A 20,446-nucleotide genomic window follows, 5' to 3' on the forward strand; every position below is an offset into this window, starting at 1 on the left:
AAAAGGTATGGGTCAGGATTATTCACAATCAGCGTGTTGTTTTCGAAGGGTCGACTGAACGCGCACTGCAGTGAAATGCTCTAATTAATGATATTAATCGATTTCGCAAGGGCTGAATGAAAGGACACGATGATACCAATGAAACGACTGCAAATCATAAATTGTTCATTTTCAAATCATGAAGATTTGGAATATTTTGATGTTTCACTTTAAAATTATTCTCGAACTAAAGTTTCACTGTACTATCAAGGAAATAGGAAGGTTTCCTCAGGGTATTTGAAAGACTAGAAAACGTTACCACGTCACGGCATGCTTGTGAAAAATCTCTTAGACTTGCTGTGATTTCTATCTGTTCATCGATGCTCCAAAGTTCATATATAGAGAACATTAACCAGATGTGGTAAATCGTTTAACTAGGTAATTGTTATCTGATGTGACGAAAATATTCGACATTACCATTAGCCGTTAATATTCTTAGTACATAGCCTTTTACATTCATGTAGTAAAGACGATGCTTTAATGAGTCGACATTCTTTGGCCAGAAAACAAATTCAACGGTTGGCACATCCAGTATAACAACTCAGCGTTTTGCAAAATTAATGCCTGCGGAATTGATGATAATATGTACTTGTAATAAATGAAAAACGGAGTAAATTGGCATTGCGCAGAAAGAGAATCCAACGAAACTTTAGCTACGCAGATATTTTCATTCCCAGATGAGATTTTTTAAATCTTGCGCGTTTATAGCGGCCTATTTAAACATTAATTGTAGTATAAAATATATTGATATATTTTGTCACTGTTGCAGAAATATCTGTCAAAAATAAAAACAAAAAACGAAAGAAAATTATTTCCCTTTAATTACTCTCCGTTTTAGGCGTCTCTATTTTCTTTGTCGCGGTAATTGCGGAAGAAAAAAGTTGTCCGAGACATACATCTACTCATTCGCTTGGTTGAATCAACCGATTCTGTTTCTTCCCTTCGTAAATCACGTGACAGGCGTAGTTGAGATCAATTTTAATGAACTGAAGATCGCCCTCGTTTCCGGTTGTCTCGTCTTCTTTGGTATCTTGTAGATCACGCCGCTGGTTCTTTATGTACATGTATTTATCTTCGCAGTTATTTTTGTACCAAGCACCATAAATGTATTCGCAGCGTCTCGGTGTGCTAGCCATTTAGTGATACTTTCAGTCCAAGATAACATGGATTTGGTGACTGGAATAACAATTATAATGGTTAAATACAGGCAGGCAGTCAGGCAAGCAGGCATGACGATGACAACGGTGTGTATCTAAGTAAGTAACTACGTTCAATTTACAACCATAGCTGCATACTCACGTGTCTTCGGGGCGCGCTGAATGCATCAAGTATAATAATGCGAGGAACGCGCGTGTCCCGGTGTACAATATACGGGTGATTCGTTTAACCAACTTTTGAACTCCTCGACGTTTCATCGGACGTTTCGTTCAGGCTTGGGTTATACGCTGCTTTACTGCATTTTAAACCTCGTTTGAATACAGCCTAGATGTTTACACGTGCATTGATGTGATATAGAATCGGGAGTGTATATTCATAGAATAATTTATAATTGATCATTGTTTTTCTACCATTTTCGGAACTGCAGTAACGAGCGGTAACGAGTCGATGTTGATTGAATTTGAGCAGTTACTGGTATTTTTATTTTATGAAACTCGTGATTACTGAGACAGGGGGAAAAAGAGAGACAGAGGAAAGAAATTTTTCACAAGCTCAATGAAATAGTTTTACTAATTAACACAGATCAGTGAAATCTGGTGAAATTATTTGGAATCCTGAATAATCTTTGAAATTCTTCAGATGATTATAATCATTGAAGTTTGTATATTTATTGAAGTTTGGAATGTGTTTCTGGGAAACATTCAAAATATCGGAAAAAACTATTCAATAACGAAAAATTTATCGAGATCTACCTTCTGAAATCTCTCGACATTATCAATTCCATAAAAATTTTCATATTAACGAGGTGTCATTTAAAATCTTGTGAAATAATTTCACTTTTCCAAATTTATTTGTAATCTCTTCAATAAATGATCACCAAATTTTCAAAGATGGTTCATTTGCATCCAGGGCTTTTGGTAAATTCTTTTGAAATAGTTTTCACCTCAGGGGTATACTTCATACGTATCGACATACGTATAACATACATAGTAGTTGTTGAAGGGCTTGAGTATTATATGATTCAAAGCTCTTTCTTCCACACGACCGAAATGCCTTGCGTGGGAGTAATTGAATCTGACCATAGCTGGCGCGAAGCCTCTTTCGTGCGCGCTAGTACTTCCGTTCGAGAAGAACAACCGTATAACTCACCAACCGCGCAATCAATTCATATTATACTTCCGTCATTATTCCTGAAACTTCTATATATGTATGACATGTATTAAGCTCGCTTGCAATGATTCCCGTTTCCGGATTCGTCGCCACAGTACATATGAAAGCGTACAACTGGCGCCTGAAAATTCGACGACATTTACTGACAATGAGATAAGAGGAAACTGATATTCATCCTATGTCCAACCGGATATGGTAAAGCAAACTTGTTCCTTCCTTTGTTTTTTATTTTGGATAAAACAAATTACTTTTAAAATGTTGATTCGTTCAAGGGTATCATTGTTAATTCATAGAGAAATTCAATTTCGTATTTGATTTAACAATAAGTGAAAAATAGTTGAAAAAATTATTTCGCTACTGTGATTAATCTATTTTCTATACGATACTAAAAAATTATATGCAATTTTTACGTTTGCTAATCTGCAAAGGGAAAACAAATCTCCACAGTTTACGTCATGGGTTAGTCAGAACACGATTCATACACCGTGACTGTATAATTCGTCAGTCGCCTGCGGTCCATTTTTCAATAGCGATTCAGAATCTCCATTTGTTGCTTTCTCTTCTTAGTGCCCAAGGTCGGGAAACAAAAATTCTAAGAACTAATTCTTCTCCGAAAGACCCGAATATTTGATCGTTCATTCATCCGTTCCCATAACCCATTCGTGTGTAAAAAAATTGCTGTAGTCATTAGGCATGTTGTATAAAATTAGCATTTATGAACCTTATACCTTGATTGCGCATTGATGGTTACATTTTTTTTTCGTTGTAGGACATTTTTTATCAGCTTGAGATCATATATCGGTATTTGCAATACGTTTTTTTTTTCTACAAATTAATTGAACAACACGCTGAAGCGTGCTAAATATTTAGCAAAACTTGTTTTCTCGAAAATTTGCGATTGTGACGTAATATATTCTCTTACGCATAAATTCATTCGATTCGACACCTTGCGAACAGCTTGGATCAAACATTCCTGATTCATTATCATGTAAGACTAACAACAATAAGAAGTGAATATATATATGATCTGAAAAAAAATTTATTATCACCCCCCCCCCCATTAATAAAACAATAAGTACTTTATCGTTATACCCTTACTGATGAGCATGGAGATAACGCGTCGTTATTGTTTACATAATACTTGATCGAGAGGGACGTTGGTGTACTACGAACGATGGTTCGTGTTTCAATCGGATGGCCGATCGGTCGGAATGGTCATTTTATGGAGATCCAAAGGTATTTCGGGCCGGCTGGAATCCACGACCCTTCTGCCTCCTCCTTCTCACCCAAATTCAAGGAATGTTTCGAGCCGTATAGAGGAATTAATTCTGGACGAGATTCGATCGTAGATATCGAATCGAGTTGGAAGCCGATGTTATACCGGCTCCTACGTAAACCTTTCGATCAGCTTATTGTCAGTCTGGATCAACGGTGTTACGTATCAATTTCTTGGTATGTGTACCATTTTTTAGGGTCTCTTACCATGTACCAAGTGAAAATTGAAACTTTCTAACATCGCTGGTATGGATAATAACTCGTATTTTATTTTATACTGGTAAAGAAGCTCCTCTGCTTCGCTGTCTTGTCACGTCCAATCAGTCCTTACGCATTTTCTGGAATATTTTATTATATTCTTGAGGACAATTGCTCGATTCCATTATCCATTGATAAAAAAACGTGGCGTATTTATGTATAGTAGATATAGTTTACACGGATATTAAAATATGGGCATGTTTTAGTCCCATTTTCAATCCTCTGTATCTTGACCAAAGACTTTATAGTCACCTGAAGTACAATTAAAGATTTTAGTCACATGTAACGTTCAATCCAAGACATGGGTCGACTTACGTACGGTTGAACTGAATTTTTGATTTAATTGAAGATTTTGAATAGCCCAATGTTAAGCTAAGGTGTTGATTTATATCGAGGTCTACTGCAGTTTCTAATCTAGTAAGATTAATCCCAGTTTTCAATCTTCAGCCAAAGTTCAATTTAAGCTTTTACAGTGAACTTAAGTTTTCAATCTTATTATATTCAAGTTAAACTAAAGTTTCACATAAAGTCAACCAAACCTTTCAAACCGCTCATGGGTTGTATTGAATTTTTAACGTTGGCTAAAGTTTAACTAATATCCTTAGTAGTTCTTCTTTGTTCCACAATAAAATAGTAATTTGTTCGAATAGTTAGTACGGTTATAACTTTAACTAAGAATAACGTTGATCAAATGCCTTTTTCTGGGCAAATATGCCGCAATGCATTAATGAGTAAACAAAGTTGATAAAAATGACGGTGACTCGTAGCCTTTTGACCCGGGGAAGCGACACGCGTTCAGCGACACGGTGTTCCAAGATCATTCGCTGATACGCGGTTGTTCCCTACAGTTTATAAGATCCAAGCAATGCTTATGTCCCATGGTAAGGCTAAAACGACCGCGGTTCACAGCAATCAGCTACGCTCTTGGTTATTCATTGAAATCCACGCGCGTGTTAAACCCTTGGCCTGTTTACTGTTTCGCCGCCGCGGCTAATTATCGGGTCCCTGTGGTTGCCGACGCGAGCCGGATTTATGGATGTGCATCCACGATCATCCACGTTTCACTGGAGGAAAAAAATTTATAGCTAGTTTTACTATATTTGAAACAACTATGAAATTTACTTCTCTTGTATAATAGCCTTCTCGATTACTTTCTATATAGTATTTTAGTATTCACAAACAGCAATTTCAGAATACATAATCCCTACAACTGTTACAGCAAATTTGGATATGCTATTATTGATTACACCTGTATAATAGTGGCTAATGGTTCTGAAATAATTCATATGTATTACATATGATGTGAATTTTTTTTTCTTCAACACTTGCTATATTTTCTTGTCAATTAATTATCACTTGTAGACTTGAGTCATAGAAGTCTTATTTCAATTACTGTACAATTTATTATGGCATCGAAACAGTGCAAGTGTGACGTAGAATCGTTGCTTATATAGGGGAAAAATAATTGGCGTATTCCCTGTTAGTTGTAATTTCTGCACCCAATATATCTAACATTCAACTTGGACGCGATACGCGAAAAAATTTTTTCCAAGTTTTCAATTTGACATCATTCGAATAAATATATGTAATAGTATCTAATACATGAAAACTGGCCGAGTAAATATTCCATTTGCAGCAACTATGCCCTTTGATATTACATTAATTCGCGAAACGCCTTACTTGTGATCATCAGAGGAATATTGTCCGAATAGTGGATGGCCATCTGTTAATTTAACTACACTAAATATATCGTAACAGTTTCAGGAAACTGAACACTCAATTGCGCATGCGCTATTATTTTCGTCTGTTTAGACAGGCTGGCCAACATCGTTTGCAGGTTGTGTCGCGACGCGAACTGTCATTATGCGTACAATCATTTCGAGGTTATAATGACCTGAGTGTGGATCGTAACATTCCGACTCATCAAATTCTTAACTCAACGTAACCCCGAATTGTGAATTTTGACAGCCATCTTGTGGCTGCAACTCTCGATGAGTTGGTCAACCTGGTAAGCAGACTAAAAACTCGGTGCGAATCGGTCGAATCTACCAATCGAATCAGTTGATTTGACGCATGCGCATCCGGATGTTCGGCTCCTCCTCGACCAAAAAAGATACTGCACTTCGTTGTTGCGCATTATATTCGATTGAGCAGGTGATGTTCGAAGTTCGCGATTACCGTTGTCGCGTTCGACCATCATCGAATTTTTGCACTGGGACCAGCTGTAAATGCGTGATAAAAATTGAGCATAACCTCAAAGCGTTATGGAACCTCGAAGGCGCGTATATGGTGGTTTAATGAGGTAGGTTCATTTATAACACTGCCATTAAATATTCCCACGGATGCGCGGCCACTGCGGGCTGCTACCGTAGGTACCTGCGAGGTCGCCGACCCTTCATCCCACCTCCCGCTCCCTCTTGGCCCTCCTCAACCTTCTCGCTTCCTCTTCAGATCCTAGGCCAAACCGACGCGCATAGATCTTGCCGATATGCTCTCGCAGGTCGATCTGTCAGTTCACTGCAGATTAATCGCCTCCTCTTTCCGCATCGGGACAGGAAATACAACCGTTGGTTGGTTGGTTGGTTGGTTGATTGGTGGTCTGCAGGTGTATATACTCAAAGTACATTTCGCAGTGTCGGACGTTTCGTCGGACGATTAATATGCGGGGTATCTAACGCTCGAAATCGTATGGAATGCCATGGTGAAAGGATTTACGAAGAGATCAACCCCTCACTCATGTTGCGCTATAAATTTGTTAGTTCATGACTTCATTTTCACTGTAATTTAGGTCGCCCGTCTTCTTCTTGTCTGTATGTGAAGTAAGTCACGTGTGTAAACAGGATTGCTGGTATTAAGGCCAAGTCGTGTTTGTATAGTATATTGTAGTATATTCAATTAGCTTATTTGTTATACTGTTGGATTAGGGATGTTTTAACTTTGACACACAAGCTCCAGACAATCTACCTCAAAATTTATGATTGACTCAATTAGCACCCTTTCTTTTAAGCTTATTTCGCTTATGTATGATCAAAGGGAGATATATTATCATTGATTCGAATTCAAAAGTTTCTTCTATCGTAATGACAAACTCAAGTGATTTCACTGTATCTCAAGTGTGAATTTATTCGACGACTTCGAGTGCTTTCAAATCAATTACAAGTTAAACTCCCGAAAATTATCTTCGATTAATTCTCAAGTAGAATTCAAAATTCATGTTAGCTGATCGTCATAAATCAATTACAAATCTGAGTTATTCTACCAATAATTTCACAGGTTTTTTTGTACATCCGATTCGAGGAACAGAGCATATCAAGTGTATCGCATGCATATTGTATACATTATATATACAATACATACATACCGACGTATAGTATCTACTTACGTCAAAGAGACACGTGAGGCACGCGACGCACGGAGCTCAAAGCTCTGTCGGTGTAGAAGGGATCTCGAGTAAGGTGGAGTAAAAGTTGGCGCCACGGCTCCTCTTCATCCCCTCCCAAAAACCCATCCGGAAAATGTCAACAATCGCGGCAGCGTGCATCTTCTGTATAATCGCACGCACAGCTAAACATCTACAAGGCGCCCTACTTTTTTTTTACAGATTAGTCGTTCCGGAAGGTCTTGTATGCATAACGTAAGTGTAGATCATACGTGTAAGCTGTTGGAGTCAGGGAGCTATAAACAGTGCACGTCTATCTGTTAATGTATCGACGTGGTTGTTATAAATTGTGGGATTGTGTATATTATGATTCTGGAACTTTACACTATGTATGCGGCGATGAGAAAATAGGAAAAGGTGGAGCACAACGGCCGTCCAAAAAAATTTGACCAAATTTTTTTTATTTTTTTGTTTTTACCATTTTTTTTTAGGGGGGCCGTCGTACTCCAGAAAAACATTTTTTTTCCAAGTTTTGGTAATATTTCGGTGAATTTCTTTAAAGTAGAAAAAAAATAATGAATTTGATGATAAAAACCACAAAAAGTAGTAACCGCGGCTTAGGGAGGCTGTCGTGTCCCAGATACGATTGAAAAATATTATTTCTTGCTTCACAAAATTGAAGCAACAAATTTGACAGCAATAACTAAATGTTGACTATAAAATCATGGTGAAAAAGTAAATAAAAGCAAGAAACACGAAACTTGCAATTATACGTTCAGTTTAATATCAGTGATAGAATGTCACTGTATTGCAATTGAAGAGTCGGCAGCAAATTTATAAAAAAATTCGACAATCCTGCATATTGTTTGGCTAAAATTTCAATTGAACTTTTTTATTTCCCTTCTAATTATCGCACCATTTTTCTCCACGGTACGAAGCCTCTTTGATTGCATGTACAAACACCTCGTTGCATCAAAGCTGCAACAATAATTCTCTCGAGATGCACACGCACCGTTTTATTACGCCACTTACTTATTATTATACGTACTATAATGCATACCTATAATAGCTATACTTTCATGCGAACCGGAGGATTTTTCGCTCGCGTAAATTATCATGCAAAGTAAAAAATTTCGCCCAAGTCTGCCGATCACGGTGTGTTGCGGTGCCGCGCTTCGCCCTTCGTTAACCTTTCTGGCCCTTGAGTAGGGCCGACTGGTTCCTCCTCGTTCACCTTCAGGGCGGTCCGGACGCCCGGCAGGTCCGAAGGGTCAAATTGAAATTGGGATGTAACGTGAATTTTATGAAAAATTATTTTCAAATATTTCATCATATCTGTATACCGGCATGCGTTTGAAGCAGGATTATCACATGCTTCGTATAACTTACGCTGAATGAACGAAGTAGGTACTTATTTACAACAAATAAACGACCATGAGCACACAGCTGCAGAGAGAAACACTTTTTTTTTTTTACAAATAATGTGCATATATTTTCTTGTCTTACCTACTTTATTCGATAAATCAGTTTTTTTATTAGAATTGTACGACGGCACTTGAATCTAATAAATTTTCTAAGACCAAGGTATCGGTTTTATCAGTCGAATTTTTCTCACTAATAACTAAAATAAATATTCGTCAAAAAATAAATACTATTCAAATAATTTGAAACTCTCACTTAATTCGAGTAAAATTTACTCACTTGACGTAAAATTCATCGAGATCGTGAAAGTATAATTCGAATGAGGTGAATATCTTTGATACTGAAAAACTCGATTGTTTCAGTTCTTTCAGTTTTTTTTCAATAATTTTGCTTCACGTCAGCTTCACCCCTGAAACATCCAGAACACACTTGTCTCTCACCAAATAAATAACGCAGGGGGTCTAAGGTACACATTAAATCGAGTACCTGCAGTATAACCCGTGTAAAAAAATTATAAAAAAAAAGTAAGAAAAAGACTAGATAAAAGAAAAATGTGACAGGAGGAATCTCGCCGAATGTAACACAGCGTTTAACAGTATATGTGCTGAAACAGCCTACCAGAACATAGTTGCGAGATGGGATCTCGCAGCGAAGGCATGGCATCAGGCTGCAGACGTGTTCGGGTGGGGTTAGACTCTCGTATCTATACGTATATACGCGATTCACACGTATGCATATACAGGTGTATATGATCTTGAACGAGAGAGGAATGGACTTACACTTGTCCCATTTACAGTTACATTTGCGTTACGCAACGGAGATCCCGCACGGCTGAGTAACAGCGTGGTCGTTGCACCGGCCGAGGTGCGTAGAGGTACGCAGGCGCACAGTTACGTCGGCCCTTTGCATCCAATACGAAAAATTATTGAAAAGAGTGAGGTTTTTTAATAATTTATTAGCAATTCTTTCATATCATTTTCTCGATGTGTATTTAAGGCAATTTAAATAGGTAGACAAGGCCGGTTCTGGATACAGATTTCAATGCCAATATTTTTTGATTGACCATTCTAGAAAAAGGTTTTCTTCTTGGCTATGCGTCGGTAAAAGTCGGTATTGAAATCTGTATTTATAATTTATTTTAGTTTATCCCCGAGTGTGGATAAACAGAAGGTTCTTAAGGAGGGAGTTATCTGTTTTTTTAAACCACTTGAAAAGGTGTATCAATTATAAATTCTTTTCTAAAATTATTAATATGATATAATTATATACGTTTTTGCGTTATTTGAAGTTGCTCAGAGTCACTTCTATTATATTGTACGTAGTAGGGATATTTTTCTGTTCTTATTCAAAATTATCGGTATAAATAACATTGCCGAACATTTTATAAACGGTTTTGTGCTTTTTTCCCCTAACTTGTGATTCAGACGGGATGGTCCATTCGCTCTTCGTCTGAACCGGCCAATTTATTGTGATCAACAAATTTTTTATTGTTTTCACAAAAATTTATGTTTCATACTCACGATGTAAACTAATTTTACTTTGTGCGTAAAAAAATTAAAGTGAAATATTTTTATCGGTAACCATAATTTCAGTTCTTTTGCTTATAAAACTCATAACCATGAAAAAATTTTCTCTACAGATACTATGTTGGATAATGAACTCCCTGAGTAAATAGTCTACAAATTTCTTGTAATCAAAAAACTTTTATAATCAATTGCCATTGTTGCTATATTCGGCATGAATCGTCAGACCTACGACATCTTGATATTTATTCATTTGACCGATTAACTTTCGGGTCATTGAATGAAGGTAATTGCCTATAATACTGATTCGTATTATTATTTTTTTATTTTGCAGGACGAATAAGTACCTGCAAAAGTCCTCGATAAGCCGAGTCTGCGCTGTCGGAGGATTTTTCATCAGTATACCTGTATTTCTGACTGGTAAGTTAAGTTCGCTATATTAGATATTATCATAATCGCAGCATAATTGGATGCGGTAATTCCTATCTTCACCCTGTGTATATTTGGTCAATTGATGGGGTCATAGGTATCCAGGCATACATAAAGACTCGCAGCATAAATAATTACACTTGGTTGAATGGCAGTGTGAAGACGATATTGTATTCGTGACGCGGAACGCGTAACGCGTGTTCAAACGTAAACGTGACTGAAAAATGAATGGGAATTAGTTAGCGTAGTTGCTGCGGTAGAAAGCGATATATTTACGTTTGCTTTTCTTTCTTTTCTTTATTTGGTTTTCATATAATTTCAAAACGAATCAGGAACATCACCTATATTTTTCGACTTCTCTTGGGTCTGTATGTAAAAATGTAATAAACTTGAAGTTTGGAAATTTTCGCGAGACTTGAAAGAATTCAAAAGATTTTTAACAAGATTTCAAACAAATTTTACACAATTTCGTAAAAATTCCGTAGTTTTTGCGAGATTTTAATAAGGATTCCAGTAAGGCTCTGTAAGATTTTATGGAAGATTTCAGAATATTTCTCGATGTTCCAAAAATTTCATAGGATTTTCAATACACACAGGTATAAGCATAGCCCAGAAACCACTTCGATACTTATTCATCCTTCGGTTTAAGGTCTTGCATGTATAATCCGAGATAAAAATTACGTATTCGCGACTGTACAATTTCATTTTCTCTATAATTTTTTCACTTTTCCCTTCATCCATTAATAGTAAATATTCATACTAAAGTGTATAAAAAGAACTCGTAGTTAATTGTTCTTCTATAAGAATTCTGTATAGGTATTTCCTTAGTTAATTATGATGTCGTAAATTTAAACCCGTTATATAATATAAACTTCGAATGGTCAATTACTGTCTATTCTTTTTCTTCTCCCCATGCAGGTATGATACTGTATACGTTTGTACAGTTTCAATCGACACCAGCGATAGTAACGTCGGTGTTTATCGGTCTTGGCATAATATTCTGCGGCTGTGCAATGGTCCATAACGTCTTCGTGTGGCAGAGGGTAAGTCGTACAATAATTTATCACCAATTTATCAATATACCAATTTCCCTATAACCCCCACTTCCCTCCCACCCAAGCTAAAGATCATATATCTCGAAGCGTGACAGCTTTTAACCCGCAAAACGACGCCGCCGCCGACGAGCCGCTCAATAGATCCAATTATTATATTTGTATACCAAGAAGAAACGGTGAAACTTCACAGGCTGAATGGTATGACCAAATGCGCAAACGTAAAAAAATCGAACTGTATTGGTCAACGAGATCGCGTCATGGTAATATTTTCGTCTGTAAGGCAGGAGAGCCAACTTGTCAAACTGTGGTGTCACTGATGTCAAACTCTTTCACGTCAAGTGGCAAATTGAAATTATATTCTTATAGTTAGCAGCAGTGATCAGTCATCGGTTAGTTAAAAAGTAAAGTCTGACAAACCTCCCTAAACACTACATCAACTATTTGAGATCAGCTTAAGCTTAGAAATTTCGCATCACTTATATGCATGAAAAGACGAAAAAGCTCACGCATGCGCGGTCCAACTTTCAATCTGGCTGTTTCACCATTTCCTCTCGGTATGTAGATCGTCTGTTTACATATCACGTATGCGCGTATACGATTGCTTTGGCGCCATGGACGATTAATCATTAATCCCGATTAAACATAACAGAAGTGTAAACTGTAACCTGTAATATAAACTCAATGAAAAAGTAAAAGCGGTAAAAAGAAAACAGATAGAAGAAAAAAAATAAATCAATAACAACATCCTCCCAGCAATAATATTTATTCTTCTCGCAGGAGAAGACGAACGCGATCAAAGCGTTGGCCCGCGAACAGTGTGAGGCGGCTGCACAGCTGCAGAGGCAACAAATGCAGCAGCAGCAACAGCTTCAGCAGCAACAGCATCACCAGAAGCATCATCAGCATCAGGGACAGAGTCAGCATCACAGTCAAAGGGGGGCTTTGAACCAATCGGCTTTGAGTTCGGTGAGTCGAGGGGGCCAGAAAACCGTTGCGATCCCGCAAACTCACTCAACGGCCACGCTGCCCAGCACACACGGGAGCCGCGGTCATCCTTATCATCCCCACAACCATCATCATGCCTCGGTTACACCTGCGGGGGCGCAGAGTCACCTTCAACAGATCGTCGCCGGCTCCCATAGGAATATCGCCACGCCCCCGACCCCCGGGAATCTCTCGCCACCCAGTCCAAGCCACAAACACAACAGATCACACGTTCTGGCGAGGGATGTCAGCGGTAGCGTCAGCCCCGGTCTTCCTACCGCGACCCTTGACCTCAGCAGCGCGGCGAACACGAACAGTCCTCACGAGCTGTCAACCCTCGTGTAGTAACGAAATCGAACACGCCTTGACATTTGACAAGGTTTTTTTTTTTTTTTTCGAAACTATTCTTTTTCTCCTTTTTTTTTCTTTCGTTGTTGTTGTTGTTTGAAAATGGCGTAGGGAAATGATAATATATAATTGATTGATTCAGTCGTTAATAATTCGGTAAATGCGATTTCGAGAGAATTTTTTTTTCTTTTCTTGTTCGTACGGTATAATGGTTACTGTACTGGTAGAAATTTTTTTTTTTCTCAATAACGAGGGAAAATTTTTTTAACGAAATTTAATCTAAACAAAATAAAAAAAATGAAAATTCGATAAGTTGATACGAGACTATACGGAAATCTTACACGATGTTAGTTTATTAACTCTAACTGACTGGTGAAAATTGTAATTTTCGAAAATGAAAAATTTATTATATAAATGCGAAAAAAATGTAAAGTCGTAATTAATGCAACGGAAATTTTATAGGTACAAATTTTTTTTCTCATTTAGAACGAAAATCCTAATTGATCTACTTTACTGATGTAGTTATTTGGCAGCAATTATAATATTACTACAGAAGTATACAAATTAACCCTGACAAGTAGCTATCATAGCAATCGCGTTTTGGTCTAGCGTTTGCCAAGTGAATGTAAGTTTAATAATTATTATTTTTCAATATACAAACCTCTATTCGAAAGTAACACTGAAAGATGAACGAAATGAAAGTTTACTCATTCGTCCAGTTGAATCGATCAATTATTTTTATGCAACGTCGGTATGGCTTACGCGTCATTTTTTGTCTGCGTTCCGCACGTAAAGTAATCGTTTCAACGACAGTACAAGACAAAGCATCGGGATACGTAGAAGTGCACTTTTACGTCCTAGTACTTGAAAGTTCTCTTTATTGTACTCCGTTATAAAAAAAAAAGTAAACGACACGTTTGTTACATAAAGTATCGCATGCACCATGGAGGCAGTCTTTTTCGCCTTGCTACAACTCACATTTCAGACTTACGCTCGGCGTAAAAGATCTACTTTGCCTCCTTAGTGCACAATCTACTATTATCCGTGCGGGTGTGTCTCGCGAGGAATTCTATTTTAGGTACGCTGCACGTACATTTTGGCTACGCGGTTTGCTTGCGAGCTATTAAACCGCGATACAGTTGAACTTCTTTAAGACCAAGTAATTGACCGTGGTTACAGCGTTTTCCATAGAATCTGGTAAAACCTGGAAAAACTTGGAATTATCGGGAAATTTTTAATTTTATCAAAAAATCTGGAATTATCACATTTCTTGAACGGTAAAAGATTTTTTCTCAGTACATGAAATAAGCCATTTAAAATTTGATGGAGTTTACTTTCAAGTAAGAGTTTTTAATTCTGAAATGAAAAACGCCCACCTAAGTTACGTATATGAGTTTTAGTAGATACCCGGAGTGAATTTATATATTTCTAATATCAACACACCTTTCTTGATGTTAATTTGCGAATTATGTTATGTCGGGGTATTCAGAAAATTTGAAAACCCGTTGAATTTGTAAAAAATCGTGAAAGTCAGTTTTTAAAGGTTTTTGGATTATCGATTCAATTGGGAGTCAAATGGAATATTCGTATATAAAAAATTGACGATTTCAGAAAATTCTTGACATGCTGAAAGTTTACAATGATCATTTAGTAGTATTTCTCAAAACTTGCGCCTTTTTTTCAACTTCATATCTTTGCATTTCCCTAGAGTCACTAGAGAATTAGTAAAGCTGAAATAAAATTGTCGCAATACCATAAAATATCTAATTGCGTCTATCAATGTTAACTGTTCTTACTAGATTTCGAGAGATTTTGATGAAAAATGCCGCGTCTTGCAAGCTTTAGGAAAATTGTTTCTACTTTCACTGCATCAGTATCTAGTAGTAGCTGCGCATTACAGCTTCAGACTTTCACCTAATTATACTTTGAAAGCGTTGAATGAATTGGTGCAGCCATACACTGCGTACGTTATCAAAAAATTCCCGCGAGAGAAACGCCCTAAACGTCTCTATGCACGTATTGAAGTGTATATATAACCATATTGCTTGTGTACTTTAGTATTTGTAGAATAGTATACCTAGATTTAAGAACCTGAGCCGTGTCTTGCGATCTGTCGCGTGTCTATTCTTATTACACGTCACTCGAATGCCATTATTGTAGATATATGCATATTTAAAACAAACTTAAATAGAAATATAAATACAAACAATCATTGCCACGAATCAAAAAATTTTTTTTTTTTAATCGAAAAACTAAAAACGCGAATCGAATTAACTGCCCGCGTGTAGTAGGCGTGCAGACGAAATGTCGAGAGACCCACAATTACATGTAGGAAAAAGAGTCAGTGCCTTAATAATACAAGTTTTGTTTAAAAATTCGTTCGGAGAAGCGTTCAGATACAAGCCGTAAAATGATCGTCAAAATCGAACGGAAGGTTATTGGGGGCATTAGAGTTTTATTTATCTTTTTTTTTTTAACGTATAAAAAAGACTTTTTAATGTGCCTCATTCGTGAATTCAACGTTGCCTGCCGTATAAAAAACACTTCGACGGTACTATGATTACCGTCCCTCTCAATAAAAGTGATCGAATGCGGTAGTTTATCTGTAATGATGTTAGCATTTCAATGTAAGTAATGATTACCAATCAATGATTACAGAAGAGTGAGAATCGTAGTAATAAAACTACAGGCGATACCGATCATTTCCGTGAATTGCGAAATTTGTTTTACAGAAAACTTTTATTTTCTCTGTCGAAATGACGGGGTCGCTTGTTTTATTGTTTGATTGAAATTTTTTTTTCAACTTCACTAACCCCACAGAACGCATTTATTAGCAAAAAGACGAAACTGCGTCATTATATCAATTTTCAAATTGTGTAACGAAAGTGTAAATATGAGTTTAAGTGCCTTAGGCTCGATGAAGTCCGATTTAAATAATAATTACCTACGAAGAATATTTTGTTTTCCAATTTTTTCTTTTTTTTTTCTTCGTCTATTTATGATAGTGAACTGGGCAGGGTAAAAACGAAAAACAAAAATGAAAATATGTAAATTACACGATTATAACAAATAGTAACAAACAACCTTAATAAAAGTAATTATAACAGTAATAAGGATAATAATAGTAGAAATCATTAATATAGGACTTATACATTTTGCCATTCTGTAAGTAGTGTAGTTATAACTGATCAACCTATATATTTATATATGTATGTAGAATTTATATATTATATAGTAAGGAAGGAAAACAAATAAAGAATGGAGAAATAAATTATTGGGTCCATACATACATTAATGTACGGTACAAAAGTGTTTTAGCTTTCTGTACTATATATATAAAATACATATAATATAAATGAAATATAAGATGAATTTGTGTATGTATACTCAGCTGTATAATGTAGTTAAGAGGAAATAAATTATTCTGAAATTTTATCACATGCTATAAATAAGAGGAGAAAAGGTATAGATTGAAGAGAAGAAAAAAATTGCTAAATATGAATAAAATAATAAAATCTGCAGCAGGTGTACTTCGGGTAAACGTCGAGGCACCCTGTTCATCTCCTTTCAACTGTAAATATTCCGGCTAATCCGTACAGACATTGCCGAGCCACGCGAGAAACGTCACTTGTTCAATTCAAACTTTTATCTTAGCCGTAATAAATCTTGTCCTATTTGAATTCTCCCTGCAGCTCTCGCCCTTGCCGCTCCGCGTTTACGACTCTGCAGGACAATTACCGGGGTGCCCAAGACCAATCGCTTTATCGCTTCACCGTGTACCTAGACCTTCGGCATTTTATTCCATGGCTAATTGTAACGGGATGTTGGGATTTTCTACGACGAAGTTTGAAACGAAGCACAGCGCCACGTTTTTCAGTTTACCGACTTATTCGAATTTAACTTGTTATTTCACCGACGGAAATGATCATTCCTTGCAAACCGAAGTGATTCTTGAGGATGATACAAGTGGGATGACTCAACTTTTGACGAACTTGAAACGAAAATAAACTTTATTCAATTTGTGGTGAGGTAATGCTTACACATCAGATGTACTTGTATATTCTATTACATTCAGATACTTTGTGCTTGAATTAAGAGTCTTCCGGCCAGGAAATAACATCTTTCCTTTAGTAAGGAATGTTTATCATCATCGTGGGGAGCTTATCTTTAGAACGAATTAAATCATTTTATACATGCAATTGACCATTTCAAAGTTAAAGACAATTCTGAGTTGTATACGAAAATTTCTCGTCTTGGAACGGAATTGTATGACCCTTGATGGACTAATTGGCAACCCAGGAACGTAGAAAAGCGATAAAATTAGCGTACGATCAACAGCAGTGGAGTGACGAAGGAAATCTTTTGTTTTTTCACTGTAACTCTTGATTCGTTGCTCGCAGCGTATTGGGACTGCGCGCACACGATTCGTGTTGCAAAATTACGTCGGAATAGCGCAAACAAAAATTGTTAGCAGCATTTTTCGAATTCGTCGAAATTTTCACCAAATATTCAAAAGGGTTAACCTTACGTTTTTCGTGATTTTCGGAGCCGAAAATTTTTCGTCTCAGAATCGATTTGTACGCCTAGTTACAGACTAATTGGAGTCTCGGAATCGCAAAGACGGTATCAAAGAGAGCCAAGGAGCAGTTGGAAAGGTATTACCAGAGATGGTAAAAAAGGCATTCAACAATGTGTGGGACCAACAGGTAACAAGATACGAAGTATATGACGGTAAATTCATTTATTAACTGACCTTAATACTGGTTACATAAGATGGTAACAATATAATATACGTATCGTAGCCTACAGATGTAAATTCCAGAAAAAAACTTGAGCTATACTTAAACACTACAGAAATATCTCATATAACATTTATCGTATCCCGCTTCAAGTAATCTACACTTCACACCACTTTCCGCAGATCCTCTTCGTCATTGGTTATAGTATCATTTGGTAACTTGTTGAAGTACTATACACTGACAACCGAACACTTGTACTAAGAATAAGGCATATTAAATAAACTGCAACTATATTGGAAAGACACTTTGCAGTTATGAATTTGTTATTTTCCTTCCCCTTGGTTCTAGAGCCCCAGCACGAATACGATGTTTTTGACAGAAAAGTTTCATACAGTGCTCGCAGCGTGTTGGGTCTGTGTTCAATGTATGTCTTTCGCAAAATTACGTCGATATGGCAATTGGAAGAATTGTTTACGGCATGTTTCATATCAGCGAAATTTCGGCCAAAGTTCCGAAGGGATTGGCCTTACTTTTTTTGGTCAAGAATTTGTCGTCTCGGGATCGATTGAGACGACCCTTTCCGGAGTAATGGACACCCAGGAACTCGAAAAAAACATGGAAAGTAGCGTAAGGCCAACAGCAGAGAAAGGACGAGAAATATCTGCGGTTTTTCGGCTGTAAATTTGTAAAGAATGCTCGTAGCGTATTGGGACTGCACTTAATCAATTCCTCTCGCAAAATTACGTCGAAATAGTGCCTCAAAGAATTAATTGCAGCACTTTTCAAAGTCGTCAAAATTTTCGCCAAAAATCCAAAGGGGTTAGACTTACTTCTTTGGTCATTTTCGAAGCCGAGAACTTTTCGTCTCGGAATCGATTTGTATGGCCATTTCTAGAGTAATTCGACCCCCAGGAACTCAGAAAACACATCAAACAGAGCGTAGGACCAGCAGCAGAGGAATGACGATGAAAATCATGAGTTTTTCAGCTGTAATTTCTCAGCTATCGCTCGCAGCGTATTGGGACTGCGCTCAATCGATTCCTCTCGCAAAATTACGTCGGAATAGTGCCTCTAAGAATTAATTGCAGCACTTTTCAAAGTCGTCGAAATTTTCGCCAAAAATCCAAAGAGGTTAACCTTACTTTTTTGGTCATTTTCGGAGCCGAGAACTTTTCGTCTCGGAATCGATTTGTATGACCATTTCTAGAGTGATTCGACCCCCAGGAACTCAGAAAACACATCAAAAAAAGCGTAGGACCAGCAGCAGAAAAATGACGATGAAAATCATGAGTTTTTCGGCTGTAACTTTTCAGCTATCGCTCACAGCGTATTGGGACTGCGCTCAATGGATTCCTCCCGCAAAATTACGTCAGAATAGTGCTTTAAAGAATTAATTGCAGCACTTTTCAAAGTCGTCGAAATTTTCGCCAAAAATCCAAAGGGGTCAACCTTACTTTTTTGGTCATTTTCGGAGCCGAGAACTTTTCGTCTCGGAATCGATTTGTATGACCATCTCTAGAGTAATTCGACCCCCAGGAACTCAGAAAACACATCAAACAGAGCGTAGGACCAGCAGCAAAAAAATGACGATGAAAATCATGAGTTTTTCGGCTGTAACTTTTCAGCTATCGCTCGCAGCGTATTGGGACTGCGCTCAATCGATTCCTCTCGCAAAATTACGTCGGAATAGTGCCTCAAAGAATTAATTGCAGCACTTTTCAAAGTCGTCGAAATTTTCGCCAAAAATCCAAAGGGGTTAACCTTACTTTTTTGGTCATTTTCGGAGCCGAGAACTTTTCGTCTCGGAATCGATTTGTATGACCATCTCTAGAGTAATTCGACCCCCAGGAACTCAGAAAACACATCAAAAAGAGCGTAGGACCAGCAGCAAAAAAATGACGATGAAAATCATGAGTTTTTCGGCTGTAACTTTTCAGCTATCGCTCGCAGCGTATTGGGACTGCGCTCAATCGATTCCTCTCGCAAAATTACGTCGGAATAGTGCCTCAAAGAATTAATTGCAGCACTTTTCGAAGTCGTCGAAATTTTCCCCAAAAATCCAAAGGGGTTAACCTTACTTTTTTGGTCATTTTCGGAGCCGAGAACTTTTCGTCTCGGAATCGATTTGTATGTACATTTCTAGAGTGAGTCGACCCCCAGGAACTCAGAAAACACATCAAAAAGAGCGTAGGACCAGCAGCAGAAAAATGACGATGAAAATCATGAGTTTTTCGGCTGTAACTTTTCAGCTATCGCTCGCAGCGTATTGGGACTGCGCTCAATCGATTCCTCTCGCTAAATTACGTCGGAATAGTGCCTCAAAGAATTAAGTGCGAGACTTTTCAAAGTCGTCGAAATTTTCGCCAAAAATCCAAAGGGGTTAACCTTACTTTTTTGGTCATTTTCGGAGCCGAGAACTTTTCGTCTCGGAATCGATTTGTATGACCATCTCTAGAGTAATTCGACCCCCAGGAACTCAGAAAACACATCAAAAAGATCGTAGGACCAGCAGCAGAGAAATGACGATGAAAATCATGAGTTTTTCGGCTGTAACTTTTCAGCTATCGCTCGCAGCGTATTGGGACTGCGCTCAATCGATTCCTCTCGCAAAATTACGTCGGAATAGTGCCTCAAAGAATTAAGTGCAGGACTTTTCGAAGTCGTCGA

The 20,446-nt window shown here is 37.4% G+C and overlaps 1 protein-coding gene across 1 annotated transcript in view; it reads left to right on the forward strand.

Moving 5' to 3' along the window:
• LOC124407005 overlaps positions 1 to 13,102 on the forward strand; it is a 38,631-nt gene extending 25,529 nt beyond the window's left edge. The window contains exons 3-5 of the mRNA XM_046882771.1: positions 10,559 to 10,644; positions 11,572 to 11,696; positions 12,486 to 13,102. Coding sequence (XP_046738727.1) covers positions 10,559 to 10,644; positions 11,572 to 11,696; positions 12,486 to 13,037 — 763 coding nt within the window. The 3' untranslated portion in view covers positions 13,038 to 13,102. The remainder of the gene's footprint in view (positions 1 to 10,558; positions 10,645 to 11,571; positions 11,697 to 12,485) is intronic.
• The last annotated feature ends 7,344 nt before the right edge of the window (positions 13,103 to 20,446 follow it).

Source organism: Diprion similis, chromosome 6 (genome assembly GCF_021155765.1).
Source record: "Diprion similis isolate iyDipSimi1 chromosome 6, iyDipSimi1.1, whole genome shotgun sequence".
In the NCBI taxonomy this organism is placed as follows: domain Eukaryota; kingdom Metazoa; phylum Arthropoda; class Insecta; order Hymenoptera; family Diprionidae; genus Diprion; species Diprion similis.